This window comes from Rhinopithecus roxellana, chromosome 14 (genome assembly GCF_007565055.1).
Source record: "Rhinopithecus roxellana isolate Shanxi Qingling chromosome 14, ASM756505v1, whole genome shotgun sequence".
Classification (NCBI taxonomy): Eukaryota; Metazoa; Chordata; class Mammalia; order Primates; family Cercopithecidae; genus Rhinopithecus; species Rhinopithecus roxellana.
The window spans coordinates 124,107,616-124,126,434 of NC_044562.1; the positions used below are offsets into that span (position 1 = coordinate 124,107,616).

The 18,819-nt window shown below is 36.6% G+C and overlaps 1 protein-coding gene across 9 annotated transcripts in view; it reads right to left on the bottom strand.

The window, feature by feature from the left end:
- The window catches only part of R3HDM1 (R3H domain containing 1), a 213,754-nt gene that overhangs the window by 97,382 nt on the left and 97,553 nt on the right, over positions 1–18,819 (bottom strand). For 7 of the 9 annotated variants that reach the window (XM_030916132.1, XM_030916129.1, XM_010367320.2 and 4 more), the window contains exons 4-7: positions 14,338–14,379; positions 13,778–13,867; positions 9,019–9,133; positions 7,917–7,995 (exon numbers count right to left, since the gene is read on the bottom strand). In XM_030916132.1, the coding sequence (XP_030771992.1) occupies positions 7,917–7,995; positions 9,019–9,133; positions 13,778–13,867; positions 14,338–14,379 (326 nt within the window). The remainder of the gene's footprint in view (positions 1–7,916; positions 7,996–9,018; positions 9,134–13,777; positions 13,868–14,337; positions 14,380–18,819) is intronic. The other 2 variants (XM_030916131.1, XM_010367340.2) reach the window with 1 other exon arrangement.

Consider the following 18,819-nt stretch of genomic DNA (forward strand, 5'->3'; position numbering starts at 1 on the left):
ATAGAAACTATGCAGATTATTCTCAATTTCGATAGAAGAACTGGTAGCCCCTGCCTTTGGTCACCTGAAAGTCTACACATCAGACCTGCATTTGATTCTCCTCCTATACTGCAAAAGTTTCATAAAACTAAGTAATAACTTTCCCCCCATCAGTCATTAGATATTTAACTATACATTTTTATATTAGTTTAAAAAAAAACAAGAGAAAAACATGTCTACCTGGTGATTTCAAATCCAAAGCTGAAGACAGAATTATATTTTAACAAAAATTGTATCAATATTCAGTTTTGTCTCCAAACCTGCTTCTCCTTTAGTATATCCCATCTCAGTAAGTGGCACCACCTTCTACTCAGTATATGATACTAGAAGCATGAGAATTCTAGTTTTTATTTATTTGAGACAGAGTTTCGCTCTCATTGCCCAGGTTGGAGTGCAAGGGCACAATCTCGGCTCACTTCAACCTCCATCTCTCAGGTTCAAGCGATTCTCCTGCCTCAGCCTCCTAAGTAGCTGAGATGACAGGCATGTGCCACCAGGCCAGACTAATTTTCTATTTTTAGTAGAGTTGGGGTTTCTCCATATTGATCAGGATGGTCTCAAAGGTTGTTGCTTTTTTTTTTTTTTTTAAATCATCCTTTTTCAAATGCTTCTATATAATTACTACTGCAAATTTTATCTACTTTTGATGTATTTTTCTACTGCCACAACCGTGGATCCAGGCAATCGGGATTTCTGGCTTGACTACTATAGCAGGATTATTACTATAGCAGGATTACTATAGCAGTCTATTACTATAGCAGGATTACTATAGCAGTCTCCCTGTATCTTCCCTGATCTTCCCTAATCTATTCTACATGAAACATGTATAACAATCTTTTAAGAACACATATGTGATCACACATCACTCACTTTGTTAAATCTGTCATGGGTTTCTTACTGATCTTAGAACTAAACAGATGTACAAGGCAGGCATGAACTGGTCTTCATCCAGCTCCAGCCTAATCTCCTGACCTGAACTCACAAAACTGTTATCATCCTGGTTTATTTCTGTATTTGCCAAGCTCCTATCTTTCTCAGGTACCTTGAACATGCTGTTCCCCTTTGCTGAAACACACTCTTATATTCTTTCTTAGAATTGTTTCTTTCATATTTTTCTTTAATAGCATTTATCACAATTATTGTCATATAGTTATTTGAACTATTTGTATACAGAAGGGTTCAACAAATATATTTTGCATGGAATAAAGCAATAAAATTACTTCGTCCAGAAGGTCTTTTAGTATTCTTTTTGTTTTTCTTAAATTTGGGGGGAGAGTGAAGAATTTTTACTTGCTAAAGTTTTCCCCAGAAAGGATTTATTTACTAAACTGTAAGACCGTCTTTCATCCAAGTTTTTTTTTTTTTTTAAGACAGTCTTGCTCCGTCCCCCAGGCTGGAGTGTAGTGGCACAATCTTGGCTCCCTGCAACCTCTGCCTCCCGGGTTCAAGCGATTCTCCTGCTTCAGCCTCCTGGTAGCTGAGGTTACAGGTGCCCGCCACCATACCCGGCTAGCTTTTGTATTTTTAGTAGTCACAGGGTTTCACCATGTTGCCCAGGCTGGTCTCGAACTCCCAACCTCAAGTGATCCACCCACCTCGGCCTTCTAAAGTGCTGGGATTACAGGCGTGAGCCACTGCGCCCAGCCTCATCCAAGCTTTTGGGGTTAATTTATCGTGAGACAGTATGTTCAGTAACTTTTATAATTTACATAGTGCCTTATTGTAAAAAAAAAAAAGACGAGAATCAAAAACAGGCAACTAGCTAGGCGCGGTGGCTCAATCCCAGCACTTTGGGAGGTTGAGGCGGGCAGGTTACCTGAGATAGGGAGTTCAAGAGCAGCCTGACCAACATGAAGAAACTCCATCTCTACTAAAAACATACATAATTAGCAGGGCATGGTGGCACATGCCTGTAGTAATCCCAGCTACTTGGAGGTTGAGGTAGGAGAATTGCTTGAACCCGGGAGGCGGAGGTTGCAGTGAGCTGAGATCGCGCCATTGCACTCCAGCCTGGGCAACAAGAGTGAAACTCCATCTCAAAAAAAAAAAAAAAAAAAAAAAAAAAAGTGGGCAACTTATTTGGAGTTCATAAAACAGTACATTTAAATTGATTTTCTGTTTTTGAGCTAAAGAGTAGGTATAAGACTATTTCAATTGTTCTTCAATGAATGTACTGCCACTGAAATTTCTACTATCTGTGTGAAATAACAAAATCTAACAATTTTACTGGCCATTGATAGAAATTAGGCTTTCTCTCCCCTTAATATGTAGATCTATAGATTGCAAAGGATTTTTAGATTATCTGGGTTTTTTATTTTAAAAAACATACCCTGCTTTTAGTAGCACTTGTTAAAATAAGAATGACAACTTTCCTAAGGTCTTAAGATTTATACCTTCTGCCTTTTATTCCACATTGTAGCTTATCCAAGCTTTCAAATTTTCATATCTGTAATTGAGCTTCGATATTTTTATAATGGTCATCAAGTTCAAGGTTAATAATCCTTTACAGGAGACTCTAACAAGCAAATTACTTTTCTTAAGGTATACTGATGTTTTAGCAGGTGAGCCAAAACCATCTAAAAGTAGGCACAAACTAAAACTTCTATCGTGTAACCTTTAAAATGAACTGATACATGCTGCTATTTATTAAAGAAGTAATAAAAACAAGCTAATAAACTACTACTAAAAGTTAAAATGAAGGGCTAACAGTCTTTTAGTTACTAGTGTTCTAGTCATTATTCCAGAAGTAATTTCAGAGAAAGAGGGAACAGTTGTTATACCAGTGGCAAATAAAAAAAAAAAAGCAGAAAATAGTAACGCTTCTGTTTGACCACCCTCCACCCAATGTTTCACATACTCTTGGTCAAATGTCTGCAACAGATAAGAAATAAAATGACTTAAATATTACCTCCAATAAAAATGACTTTTAGAAGATATTTCAGAGAGCAAATACATGATGTTCCCTAGAGCAAACAAATTACTTAAAAAATATCCATTTTCAGGATTAATCCACAGAATCGTTTTCCTGTTAGTTACTTAATATAGTTATCTGTACCATCCATATTTCTCCATATAAAATTTATACAATATGGCTAAAAGCAACACAAAAATATGTACAAAATTATGTCAGTGAGTGTAATCTTTATCAATAACACCTTCAGGTTCCTAGGTTCTAATTCATTAATGACTGTATTTAATACGGTAGCCTCTGAAAATATTGCAGACACCCAGAAATTCCAGATAACTTGTTATTTAACCCCTGAAATTTAGTTTATTTATTGGGCTATGAACAAGATAATGAAGATTTAATGATGTGAAAAAAAAATTTCAAATTAAAGTGATCCAAAATGGAAAGGTTGACTAAATTTTAGTATCACTAAAAATAAATCTGCTTAACATCTAGTAGAATTCTCTAGGCAATATTCAACCTTGAAAGCTTCAGTGGGAATTTGCCATACTTCTAACTAATTGTATAGCAGGTATAGCTGGCAATTAGCTGTATGCTTCACTGAGAGAGAATACTGAATCTTTTATTAAGCAAACCTTATTTCTCACAAAATTTAACATTAGCTTCAACTTCCTAAAACCACAATGACATTAATAGTAACTTATACATTAGCCATTAAATGAATTATTCACTTGTATATTTGCTCAAATAAAAACGCATACACAGAAGGAATAAAAGTACATGCTACAATATGGATGAACCTTAAAAACATTATGCTAAGTGAATAAAAGCCAGTCGTGAACGACCATGTATTATATAATTTCATTCATATGAGATGTCCAGAACAGAGAAATATACAGAAACAGAAAACAGATGAGGATTGGGATCATCCAGTATCAGTATTACTATTATTATTATTAGCATAGGAATAGCTACAATGTATGGGGTTTCTTTTGGGGCAATGAAAAAGTTGTGTTACTGCGGTGACAGTGCTCTTATCTCTATATTGAATGTACTAAAAACCATTAAACTGTATAGTTAAAAAATGTCTATGTGGATAACTGAAAATCGTTTGCATCTATAGAGGAAAAATAGCTACACAATCGAAACATAATTTGGAAGACATAAAAACGGATTTACAATCTTTGTTCCTTGCTGATGTCTTTCCCACAGGTTTAGAGAGAGAAGAAAAATTCTGCCTGTCTAGGATCTTGTTTCACTCACACTAGTTATGAATGCCTACCTTCCCACTTATTACTCAACCCACTGAGTTCTGGTTCCCGCCATCCTATTCCAAATGTTAAAATAGCCAACAATTTCCAACTTCCGAATCTAATGAATTATTTTTGGTACTTGTTTTGGAAAACCTCTTTAATCATGTTTTCCCTCTGTTCTCACACCAACACAACTATCAACAGAGAAGATTTCTGTGACCCCAAATACGTGGCGATTTCTCTCCACCAGCAAGCAAGCAAGCAATTCTGCAGTGGACACCAGCTAGGTGTCCTCCAATTCAATTCTGACACTCTATACCTGGAGATAGTGTCAGATCCCACAGTTTGGGGCTCAGTCCCCAAGACTGCTCCACTTCAGACACCAGTTCCAAGTCTAGACCTCTGGAACTTCTGACTACTGGTTTCAAGTTGGGGTTCTCATGACCCCTGCTTTGGATTCAACTAGTTTGCTGGAGCGGATCACAGAACTCAGGGAAACACTTATATTTGTTGGTTTATTATAAACGATACAGATGAAGAGATGCATACAATGAAGTATGGGGGAAGAGGGACGGAGCTTGCGTTCTTTTCCTGGGGCCTGCCATCCTCCAGGAACCTCCATGTGTTCAGCTATCTGGAAGCGCTCTGAACCTGTCCTTTTGGGTTTTTATGAAGTCTTCATTATGTAGGCATGATTGTTGAGGATACTGACCTTCACTAATCTCCTCATCCAGGAGGCTGGGAGCAGGGGCTGAAGTCCCAACCCTCTAATCATGCCTTTGTCCTTCCAGTGACCAGCCTAATCTCATATCTTGAAGCTGTCAGTCAACATTAGCATACAAAGAGATACCTCTTTGGAGATTACAGGCATTTTAGTTGTAAGACAGGAAACAGGAAGACCAAATATATACATTTCACAACCTTACAATACTTCTATTTTCATATCCCTCTGTTATTTTATTTTAATTAAATAATTCATTTATTTTGAGATGGAGTTTTGCTCTTATTGCCCAGGCTGGAGTGCAATGGCGTGATCTCAGCTCACTGCAACCTCCACCTTTCAGATTCAAGCAGTTCTCCTGCTTCAGCTTCCCAAGTAGCTAGGATTACAGGCATGCAACGCCCAGCTAATTTTTGAATTTTTAGTAGAGATGGGGTTTTACCATGTTAGTCAGGCTGGTCTTGAACTCCTGACCTCAGGTGATCCATTGTCCTTGGCCTCCCCAAGTACTGGGATTACCTGCATGAACTACTGCGCAGGGCCCCTCTGTTATTTTATTTTCTGTGTAACTGTTCCCTTTTGGTTGAGTTCCAGGACAAATGTTCTCAGGATTCCTCTGCTCGCTCCCTCTCTCTCTTTAGAGATGGGGTCCAGCCTGGAGGGCAGTGGTGAGATCATAGCTCAGTGCAGCCTTAACCTCCAGGACTCCAGTAATCCTCCCACCTCAGCCTCCTGAGTAGCTGGGACTATAAGCACATGCCACTGTGCCCCGGTTTCACTATCTTTAGTACTTGGCCGTTCTGTTCTACTCTACTATCCCCATTGCCCTTCCATATACAAATGATCATCAAGCCTGCCATGATACTTCCTAAATATCTTTCAAATGTGTCTTTTCCTCTCCATTCTTTTCTATGGTCTCCTAGCCACTGTCTTTGTTTAGTTATCTCTGCCAAAATAATCTTTCTAAAACACCAAAGTAATCTTTCCAAAACACAAATCTCATTATGGCATGGCCCTATTTAAAATCCTGTAACTACTCCTTAACTTGGCATGTCATACTCAGTATTTCTCGACTGATGCACTACTGGCATTTCAAGACAATTTTTCATTGTTTATCACTGTTTCGTAGGCATTTTTAGCATCCCTGGCTTCCCAGCAGCACTCTGCACTCACTGGGACAATCAAAAGGTCCCCTCACATTTCCTCACTGCCAGGGTGTTATTATCCCATGTTGACGATAGTTGGATATGACCTATGCTTCATACCTCACCAGTACCTTTACTGTCACTTTCTTTTTGTTTGAGACACAGTCTCGCCCTGTCGCCCAGGCTGGACTGCAGTGGCGCATCTCCGCTCACTACAAGCTCCACCTCCTGGGTTCACACCATTCTCCTGCCTCAGCCTCCTGCATAGCTGGGACTACAGGTGCCCACGACCACGCCCAGCTAATTTTTTGTATTTTTTTTTGTAGAGACGGGGTTTCACCACGTTAGCCAGGATGGTCTCAATCTTCTGACCTCATGATCCGCCCGCCTTGGCCTCCCAAGGTGCTAGGATTACAAGCGTGAGCCACCGTGCCTGACCTTTACCGTCACTTTCTGGAATAACTTGCCACATGCTTGTGAGAGTCAGAGGGTACAATCTTATCTTTCCTTGAATATAACACTTCCTCTCACATAACTATGCCTTGGCAATCCTCTAGTCTCTATCTGGAATGCCCTTCCCATGCTTCTCTGTATGGACAGCTCCAATTTAAAACACTCTTAATTCAAGATTCAGGTTAGGCACCACCTTTTCAGTGACACATTCCCAAATCCTTTCAGAGGTCGGGGCCCTTTTCTGGCTATTACAGCATCTGTAAACCTCTTTTATATTTGTTTTATTTTAATTATCATGTGTCTTTTTCTAGTACAGAGACAGTGAATACTGTAGGGTCAGAGCTTTTATGTAAAACCTTTTCATATCTACGACGTTTACTTAGCACAATGCTTGGCACGTGGTTAGAGATGTTCAATAGACTCATAAATTTATCTTTCTGTTGGGACTACTGAGGAATAAACTTGAACTGGAGGAAAAAAAGTCAAGCAGAGTTGCCTATATTCTCTCTAAATCCTTACCTATAATCCTTCAGCTCCTATTATAGACAGACCACTTTTCATTTTGGTAATTCTCTTTGGGGTTGATATTAAAAAAAAAAAAAACAGAAAATCAAGATAGTACTGAAAACAATACCTCCTGAATAAAAACAAGTTATCTTGAAGCCAGACTATATGAGATAAACAATTCTCTTATCTTCCATGTGCCCATATCTAGTGACATCATTTTTATTTCAGTGTATGTCAAATACCTACTACTCTGGAAAGTTAACATCTAGAGGAAGATTTCTTCACCTTGGCATCTTTCACTCTATGAAAGTGTTGGTCAGATAATTTGTGGGTAGCCATTTTTGTAGGGAGAATGCCTCAAAGTGGTTATGAGTTGCCAAAAAATTTAAAAATTATTCATTTAGTAATCTGACAAAATGAAAGATTTCACAATTAAAGTACTGACTCAAACAACTCAAAAATCTTTGGGTTGATGGTTTATAAACTCAGCAAGAAGGAACAAAACCTTTGCATTTAAAAAGTTCAAAAACTCATTATAAGTGAATACACTTAAGTTCTTATTTGGTTGAGTGTACTACGGTGAGATACCTATTTTTCTTTTTTCTCATGACTTAATGGTATATGTCTAACTCAATTAAGAGCCTAAATATCTTAGTGATTCTGTATTTCCCAAAATTCATACATCATGGTGACATGCATAATGCAAAAAGATATTTATATATTTTCATATACTAGACCAACACCACCTTCGCCCTAAAAAACTAAAATGTTTCTGGTGTACTTCAAATATCTGCAATCTTATTCTATTACTCTAACTCAGTAATGAAAACATATATAGCAAAATTATGGTACTCTAGAAGCAATGGAAACCTTATAAATTTAATTTTTACCTGGGATTGTTTTTTAATGTATTTACTAAAAATTCATGTAGATCTATGCCAGTTGAATCAGTGTATTCTTGACTGGAATCTAAAAAACAACAACACAAAAACCCAGTATAAAGTTGTTTGAAAACAAGTCCCATTCCCTTTTACACATGATGTATATCTTAAATAAAACAAGATGCCCCACATTGAAAAAAATTTGACAAAGTTGGAAAAGTTACAATGAACTCCGGTGACCACAATTTTTCTATTCCCATATAATGTGCATGACATGAGTTTATGTAACTGCATATCCATGCACATTTAAAAAAAAAATTAACCTCTCACATGTGTCTGTTTAATTTCCTCTAAATTCTTTAAAGATCCTTTTTTACTCACCACCACCTCATGTTCAAAATGCCTCCGTGGGTGAAAAATTTAAATGATTTACATAATTAACTACATTTGTAGCAAATTAAGACAGCTTAGTTCAGATATGAATATAATGGAGGCAATAATATGGAGGTAGATACAAATTTTAGTTGTGAAAGAATTTGATTCTTATGAGGTCTGTTACTACTGGCTTGCTTTCAAAATACTTTTCAAATATTCGTGCTATCTTCTCCTTAAATGTAATATCCTTATACTATTTATAATACTGGTCAACATAACTCGGTTTTTAAATTTAAAAAGCATTTCTATTGATCTGCAATGCCAGGTAATAGTGAAGACCTTCCAAACTTATAAAAGAATATTAGTGGATACTCAATACTATGACATCAGCTCTTTGTATCATAAGGAATTCAAGAGTGATAGTATTCTTAGTGGAATCAATATAAAAATTATAATGACTTTAGTATTTTACTATGAGTGAGGGACCAGTAAGAGATTAAGATATTTACCTTCCTCAATGTCTGTTATGCATTACAGTTTTTGGCTGAAACGTCTTACTGATATATGGAACTGTGTTAAACCATTTTGCCCAGGTGAGTAAGTACTGCATCATCCTTCCAGTCTGTTCTGTGTCATTTTACATAAAGATATACTATATATAATTATTCGAGGGGTAAAGGATGGAATTACTGATAGCAAAATTATGTTTTTGTAAAAAAACAAAAGAACTGCAAACCTCTTGATAACATTTTTCTGGGCAACTTATCACTGGCCTTTTCTTTTTCTGCTTCATCTTTTGAAGGCTTCTCTTCTTTCTCAAATGATTGTGTTAACTGGATCTGAATTTTCTCCTGTTAAAAGGCAAAGTCAATTATTCAATGAAAATACAACATAATTCATTTAATACCACACATTTATATTTTTTGAGTAACATAAAATTGCACAAAGAAAAAAAGATTATTTTACCCACTTTTATCAAAAACTTTACATAAAATGTTAAAATTCATGTTCTGAGTTGAATATATCAATTAAAACAAACCCTCAAGATTATTATGGAGAAAATAAATGTTTCCTATTATAGTTTAAGCGCATCAACTTGTAAAATCCCTGGAGGATGAGAATTCAGGTCTTCTTAACCTATTTTTGCAAGGAAGATGCCAACCAAGAGCATAATTATCATCAATCATGACAATACGAATGTATAAGTGTCAAGTCAATGATTAATAAAAATTAGGTTTCTGAGTATCCATTATCATCACACATTCCTTCATTCTCCTACCATATAAAAATATAAGTACAAAAATTTCCGAAATCAACGGCACACAACTTTATTTCCTTTTTGAGATTTATATATCACTGTCAATCCTTCGATCACCACAGTTGTTCAGAAAGATTTCAAACAAAATTGTATCCTTATAGATATGTAATGTTTAATTGTAAAGTAACCACATTCTATAAGACTGAAAGGAGAATTCACATTTTACTTTAAAAGCAATGCCATTACATGTAATTCCAGAACCCAAAGGGATTACCAAAAATTAATTCACACAGAGAGAAAAGGCAAAAATCATGTAGCTCTGTTTACTTAGGTAAAGAAAGCTATAATAAATTCTACACCAGTTTTACTAAAGATAAAGGGGTAGCCTATTTTTAGACTAAATTATACTGTTGTTCTAGAGTCATGAACACCATCAATCAGACACGTAGATTTTTTACCACAATAGGACTGCTATCCGCTATTTTCATCTCTTTTCTTCTTCTCAATTCATCATACCAGTTCAAATTTGTGTTCATAACATAGGGTAAATGATGCACACTGGCAGTTTTCACTAGGATGACAAACACTTGCTTTATGCACTCTCTGTCTTGTTTACCAAAGACACTGGCAACTTCCTTACACTCATCAACCAGGAAGTAATTCTTCTTACTGTGATTCATTTTCCAACCCACTTTCTTTACTCTTTTCATAACTGCAAAACAGGTATCTAGAAATGAATCCCAGAACTATTTTTCAGAAGTATAATATTTAGAAGTTTTCCTGACTTGCAATTTCTATTCTGGTTACTCAAGAGGAACCCAATGAAATCCAGGCTGGGAGAAAAGATTTCACACTAACCCCTCTTAGATCTTCACTAAAAGGCACTTCCAGTAACTAGCAGATTTCATTTCTAAGCTCTCCTCAAAAAGCCATACATTTTAATTACAGATATTAAACTATTTTATCAAAATGAACTATATTTTTAAAATCTTGTAAGTTTAATGTACTGAGGCCTGTCTTCAGTTGGCCTAGTTTTCAGTAGCAATATAAATAAGATATATTTTAAACACTGAAGTCCTTATATACAAAATCTTCAGACTATAAATAACTGGAATAATAGCTACCTCTCCATAGGAAGCTGCAATTCCTTTACTCTTCACTCTGTCAATGACATCTGTTATTGAGGTCACTTCCCTCTCACAAGCTCTCATCAGATACCAAGTGACATCTCTCTCTTAATTGCCTCTCAACTTTTTGAATGAGTTTTATTCCAGATTAATTCCTCAAAAATCACATTCTGAATCAAGCAAATTAGTTGGAAAGTGTGTCTACCATCAAGGATTAGATACTAGTACCTTTCATGAGAAATAATTTATTTTCCAATTTCCACCCAGGTGCAATTTATTTATCTCAAGGCTTGGAAAAAGACTTCTTACTAGAAGAAGCATCTTTTATTCAGAAGATTTTATTCATAGGCAACTATCCAAAAAGAAAAAGCTTATTGGATCTAAGAGAAACTGAGAAAGAATATATTAAGGGAAATAACTGAGTTTTGATATAGCTTTTTTAGTCATTATCCACATGCCATAACTCATCTTTTTGAACTGCCAACACAAAAAATCATCTATGATCAATAATGTATATATGAATACACAACATATATTCCTGTTATTTTTTCCTCATATAAATTTTCACTAGCCAAATTTAGTACCATAACAGGTACTCAAGATTTTTCAAATAGGTAAAATGCACTACAAAAAACAAAGGTCATGATACAGCTTTTGATTTTTCAAAAAGTATACACTTTTTCTGTATTAACAGATTTATGAATGCCTGACCCTTCTTTCCTCAATCTCTTTTGACTGTCATGAGGCTAAGATGGTGTAACATCTGTTTTTTGGTCAACAGAACGAAGAAATGAATTTTCAAAAACATTACAGTACCTACTACTCCATCCCAAACAGGCGTATTCTTTACTCTGACTTGTACAAAAGAACTTTTTTTTTTCTTTTTTGAGATAGAGTTTCGCTCTTGTCACCCAGGCTGGAGGGCAATGGTGCAACCTTGGCTACCTGGAACCTCTGCCTTCTGGGTTTAAGCTATTCTCCTGCCCCAGCCTCCTGAGTAGCTGGGAGTACAGGCTTGTGCCACCATGCCCAGCTAATTTTTGTATTTTTAGTAGAGACGGGGTTTCACCATGTTGGCCAGGCTGGTCTCAAACTCCTGGCCTTAAATGATCCACCCACCTCAGCTTCCCAAAGTGCTGGGATTACAGGCGTGGGCCACTGTGCCTGGCCAAAAGAACTTTTAAAAAGTGCTGTTTCAAAAAATAATTTTAGCGATTTTTTTTTTTTTTTTTTTGGAGACAGAGTCTCTCTCTGTCGCCCAGGCTGGAGTGCAATGGCGCGATCTCGGCTCACTGTAAACTCTGCCTCCCAGGTTCACATCATTCTCCTGCCTCGGCCTCCCAAGTTGCTGGGACTACAGGCGCCCACCACTACGCCCAGCTAATTTTTTGTATTTTTAGTAGAGACAGGGTTTCACCGTGTTAGCCAGGATGGTCTCGATCCCCTGACCTCGTGATCCCCCTGCCTCGGCCTCCCAAAGTGCTGGCATTACATGCGTGAGCCACTGCGCCCGGCCTTGATTTTTTTTTTCAGACTATATTATAGCTGTCCAGTTTTCTTACAGTCATGCAAAAGCCAAAGGTTAATATTTGAAAATGTTCTCCAGGCAAGGATTTAGTAAATATTTTGACTGTATTTCTGCTTTTTGCTAGAAAGTCTATTTCATTGCTAAAATGTATCTATTTTATCAAATAAATGCATACAGCTACCTCCTATGTAGACACATTAAAAAAAAAAAAAAAAAAAAAATCGGCTGGGCGCGGTGGCTCACCTGAGCTCAGGAGTTTGCAGCCAGCCTGGCCAACATGGTGAAACCCCGTCCCTACTAAAAATACGTGGTGGTAGGTGCCTATAATCCCAGCTACTCGGCAGGCTGAGGCAGGAGAATCACTTGAACCTGGGAGGCGGAAGTTGCAGTGAGCTGAGATCGCACCATTGCACTCCAGCCCGGTCAACAAGAGTGAAACTCCGTCTCAAAAAAAAAAAAAAAAAAAAAAAAAAAAATCATAAATTAATTTTCAACCTTGTGTTTCTGATGCAAAGAAATGTCAAAGCAAATAGATTTTTAAGTACATTTCATTGACAACAATCTATTTCAAAACATTTTCCTCGCATTTTCAAGCAATAAAATGTAGTGCTTTTCAAAAACAGTACATATTCTAAATATGTGACAACTATCCTCAATATCTGTAAAAGGCTTTTGAGGGTATCATGTAAATTAAGGGAAAGTATAACAATTTTAGTTTGAATCACCAAATGCATAATGATAATTACTTTACAAAAAAGATGTACATGTCGTGGATCAGTCATGGCTTCTTAAATAACCACAAAATTGCCCAAATTCCTTGCAAACTGTCTGTTGGGATAAAGGAGTATTTTCAGTTGCTCAAACTCTTATTAAGTAGAACAAGCCAGTAGGCAAAGTTATTACAAGATAAACATTGGTAAAGGGTCCAAAAATATCTATGCATAAATATACAGATATAACATGAGACAGAGATCAACCCATGGCTGAGATTAACAGAAAAGTAGTTATAGCATTAAAAAGAATGTAAGGGACAAACTAAATGGTTTGCCTAAACCTCAGTGTTCTAAATTTTATAAGAATAGACATATGAGAAATCAGAAGTACTAGATAATTATTAGAGAGCCAAGCTAATATGAAAATTGGTTTCACCATGTATTCAGGTTACATTAAATAATCTATCAAGAAGTAAGTCTTGGCCAGTCTCTTTACATACAAGCATTAAGTATCTGACAAATTTCTAAAAGATAAAACTAAAAGGGCAAATTTCACCACAATTATATTCACTGGAAGTGCTACCTTAACATTTTTTAACTTTATAAAAATTAATTTATAACTTTCCTAAAGCCACATTCCTAATTAGTTACATGATTCCTAAGTTTTTCCAGAAGAGAAATCATTGCTCTAAGCCTTAGATTGAAGCAAAGAGGTTTTCTAACGTTTCATGTATATCTTGGGTGCCAAGTATTATTGAATCAGTTTCCTTTAGTCAAAATAAAACAAATATAACAACACAACTTAAATCATATATAAAAATTCTCCAGTTCCACCATGTCTTGAAATAACATTTGTTTTGCTTTTTTACCTGGTTCTCCTGTGATATCTCTGGTGCAGGTGGTGGTGGAGATTCTTCACACACTGCAAGGCTCCGAACTAGCTTTAACTTTGAGCTTGACTAAAGAGAAGTATTTATAATTAACACTACATTTCAGAAATCTAGGGCATATCCAAAAGCCCCCTAGAAAGAGTTTCTAAGTTTCTTTATAGTTTCTGCCATAACAGTAGATAAAATGTGCACGTTAAATGTATCATTAAACACTACTAAAAGCCTTTGTTAAGAAGGAAAACAAACAATTGCAGTTTTGAAAATTATAGCAATAGAAAGAATGGGAATAATTCCAACTTCATATCCCAAAGAATGGTGAGAAAGCGATTTTCTCTACAGATAAAGAACCATCAAGATAAAAAAAGCAATGCACAAAAGCGACTAGGCAAGACAAAAATCCCAAATAAAACAAAATAAGCTTTCTGCCCCCCATAAAATATGAAAGAACTAAACTGAATGTAGTGCTATATGAAAACAAGGATTTATCAAGCATGACGGAAGGCCCTTGGCATGCCAGCACACCAAAATATTTACTATACCTTAGACCTTTTTCCTGTCTGTCCAAATGACTGCAATGGCCGCTGAATATACAAGAAAGATTTGTATTAAATTTCATACTGAAACAGAAAATTTGCTTCTTAATTCATACTCCTAAACCACAGAAAAACTAACTGTGCATAAAGTATGAAAAGTGAGGAAATCAAAGTTGGTTTCAGTAAAAGAGTACTGATTCCTCCCAGAAGCACACTTGCAGAAGATTCTTTAAAATCCTGGTAGGTTGGCATTTTTACTATTATTTTTCTTTCTTAGGCATTTTTCTTTAAATCAGCAAATGGCCACAATTTCTATGTTGAGTACAATGGAACTTATATGGTGACTTCTTAGTAGTGAAATAAAATATACTTCATTATTTTACAATATAGTATAGTTTAGCCAAGGTTAAGGAAAAACAACACACACAAAAACCAGCAGTTTAAGGTAGATACACTCCGAAAAGTTCTAAACTTAATAAAAATGTTTCAAATGCACAGTGAGTCAGAGTCCAACCACAAATCTACTGAGGTGTAGATTGCATGAAGTACACCACCAGTTTATTAGTGATGGAAACCTATTCATCAGGTCTGAGGTGAGGCAATGAAGCAGAAAGGAAGAAAAAAGGGCAGACTTCCAATACGGATGTCCAGCATGACTGATAGGCCGACCATCAGTCACCTGATTGGAGAACCCTGTAAGGCACACTAATTCATGTTTGTGATACAAGCTTTGGTTTGGGAAACCAGCTGAAGCACCTGTGAGCCAGAGCTACATAGGTTTTAAACAAACCAGAGCCAGATAGGTTTTAAACATTCCTTCCTACATTCCTTCCTTCCATCTGTCTGTCCTTCCTTCCTTCCATCCTTCCTTCCTTTCGTCCTACCTTCCTTTCGTTCTTTCTTCCAATTTTCCTCCCCAAACCCAACACCAAATAGTACGTGGCCCAAGTATCTATCATTTTTACTTCTTAACACGAGGGAGCCAGTCTGGTACCAAACATAAAACAGATACAAAATCCTTAATATCCAGACTAGTATGCTTTACATTAAAAACAACAACAACAAAAAATCCCCATCATTTTATTTCAAAAAGGCCTTCCTTGTAGAGTCAACAGAAACAAGAGTCTACATTATCAGTATGTCCTGCTCCCATTTTGAGCCAAAAGTCCTTCAAAATTAAAAAGCACTGTATTCTTGGGATTTTAACCCTAGATTACACAAACTACAGAATAACAACAAAAGGAAAATAGAAAAAAAAAAAGAAAAATGATTTTGTTTCTTATATAGAAGAAAACAGTATGCGTGTGCACACATGCATATGGCAGTGCTGCCTAAGAGGGCTTCTGCATGTTGGTATTGCCTTCTGTTTTTACCTACTCTCTAATTTGTTCAAGAGGATTTCTAATTACCCGTAACTCACATCTAACAATGTAAGTAAAGTAAGTTATGCTACCATCTAGACTAGGTGGTAGATGCCATCATCTCTAGGGCTTACAGGAAAAAAAAATAAGTGGGAGAAAAGCAACAGGTGAATAACTACGAAAATGCACATAACTAAATGAGTTCTGAGGAAGTAGAAGGGAAAATAATTTGTGACTTACTCTCAGTCCTCTGCTTTAATTTCTTGTAATTTTAAGTATCACTGGTATAAAATCTTCTATTAAAAATTTTAAAATGAAGGAGGTCATTAACTGGCAATGTAAATCCTGTATTCATATGCAAAAGACCTGGACTTAAATTTTTGAATTTGCTTCTTATTAGTGGGCAACCACGGTCAAATTACTTTGGTTTACTTTTACCTAAAAGTTCATACTATTCGCACTAATTCACAGGATTCTTGAAAGGATTCAATGAAAGCGTAGCTAATAAAGGGGCTTCGAAAACTCTAAAGTGTTATAAATGTAATTGATTATTAAAGGTTAGGAACTGACCATGTCAGAAAACCAGCGTGCTGCCTCTGCTTATTAGCAATGAGATTAAGATAAATTACTTAATCTAACAAATGCTAATTTTAAAAAATCTATAAAATGGGGATGCTGTATATTGTCCCTGTCGTAATGCTTGAGAATATTCATAGACTCACACATGTATTAACTATCTCACTTTTAATCTATAAGGAGGCTTTGATGAAAATGAGGAAAAGATAAAGGAAGATACAGAGAAGTAAAATTATCTTAATTTGACTTCATTTAATAAACATGTTTTAGGTTCCTGCTGTACACCAGACATTGTGCTAGGCACTAGGGCTATGAAGATGAATAAGACATAGTTCCTGGTCTTAAAGACCTCACGGTCCAGAATCAGTTACTAAAGTCAAAAGGAACCCCAGATCTTCAGAATCTTAGTCCAGTGCAATTAATATATTTAAAGAAACTTTATTGTGGATTAAATTCTACCTGAGGCAGACAGAATTCTTTTTTTTTTTTTTTTGAGACGGAGTCTCGCTCTGTTGCCCAGGCTGGAGTGCAGTGGCGCGATCTTGGCTTACTGCAAGCTCCACCTCCCAGGTTCACGCCATTCTCCTGCCTCAGCCTCCCCAGTAGCTGGGACTACAGGCGCCCGCCACCGCGCCCGGCTAATTTTTTGTATTTTTAGTAGAGACAGGGTTTCACTGTGGTCTCGATCTCCTGACCTTGTGATCCGCCCACCTCGGCCTCCCAAAGTGCTGGGATTACAGGTGTGAGCCACCGCACCCGGCCAAGGCAGACAGAATTCTAAAGATGGCCCAAAAGATTCCCATCCACTGGTTAATGAAACACAAATCAAGGTACTGCTGAGAAAGGATTTTGCTCTTTTTTTCGTTTCGTTTTGTTTTGAGACTGAGTCTCACTCTGTTGCCCAGGCTGCAGTGCAGTGGCATGATATTGGCTCACTGCAACCTCCGCCTCCCAGTTTTAAGCGATTCTCCCGCCTCAGCCTCCCAAGTAGCTCAGATTACAGGTGCCCACCACCATGCCACGCTAATTTTTGTATTTTTAGTAGAGACAAGGGTTTCACTGTGTTGGCGAGGCTAGTATCAAACTCCTGACCTTAAGTGAGCTGCCCGCCTTGGCCTCCCAAAGTGCTGGAATTACAGGTGTGAACTACCACGCCCTGCTGGATTTTGCATTTGTTAACTAAGCTCCAAGCCAGATGATCTTAAGATACAATCTAAGATTCAGGTGAGTCTGATTCAATCAAGTGAGCCCTATAAAAGCTGAGACTTCTTCTCTGGTGGGAGCATGGGGCCAAGTCAGAGAGATTTAAAGCGTGAGAAGGACTTGACATACCACTGATGGCTTTGAAGATAGAGGGGCCATGTAAGGAGGACTATGAGCAGCCTCTTGGAACACAGTGGCCTTTACTGACAACCAGCCAAAAAACAGGACCTCACACCTACAGCTTCAACAAACTAAGGTGTGTCAACAATTGGAATGAGCCTTGAAGCAAATTCTTTCCCAAAGTCTTGAGAGAACGGCCCAGTCTGGCTGACACCTTTGACTTTGGCCTCACAGAACCCTAAACGGCAACCCAGTTGGGCCCACTGTGAGTTGATAACGGGTGTTGTTTTTTAAGCCTCTATGTTTGTGGTAATTTTTATGCAGCAATAGAAAACTAATACACTACTATATAAGTAAACTATAAATTGCCAAAGTGGCATTATTCAATAACATAATTTATTTAGAAATTATATGTACTAGAAAATATGCCATACACACACAACAAAGCAGAGAATACAAGTTGTTTATTAAAGTAAACATACTTTATTTCGTATTTTTGTAATCTACTTGGCAGCCAGATTTGGCTTTAAATAGGAATTCCCTCTATTTGATATGTAATTATTTTAAAAAAGGATTTTATTATTTAGAGCACACTTTTCACCCTTAGCAGAATTTCACAATCACAGTAAAAATTTAGCAGCTTGTTTAATAGACCTGTATTGGTCCAGAGAAATGCTATCTAAATTAGAATTCAGAAGGCTTAGGGACAAAGTTCCCAATTTATAATTTATGTTGTTTTATACTTAAGTATAAAACAGGAACTAGGCCAAAAAATGGGTGCAGAATATCCTTAATAGAATTTCAGTTTGAAATTGATACTAATATGTTGTCAGAGCTACCAGCTACTAGAATTCGGAGAACTGAAGAAAACAGAGCAATCCTTATGAGTTATATATGCATTAGCACAAAAATAACCAATTAAATATCACTCAACTAAGAAAATCTGATATTTAAAAAATAGGAATAATTTTCTCTTTGTAATTAATAATTGTTATGAAGAAAAATTATAATGGTTACACCCTTTCAACCAGACTCAAAACACCCTGAAGTGCTTACAAATTCTCAGTACTTTTCTAGGTAATAGTAAAGACTAGTGGCAATTATAAGGAAGATAATGAATTAAAATGTTACATGTCTAGTTAAGGTCAGGGCAGTAAAAATAATAGATGCCAGGATGCTAATTGCTACTGGAATAAAAGAAAAATACAAAGTTCCCTGAGGTGGGAGA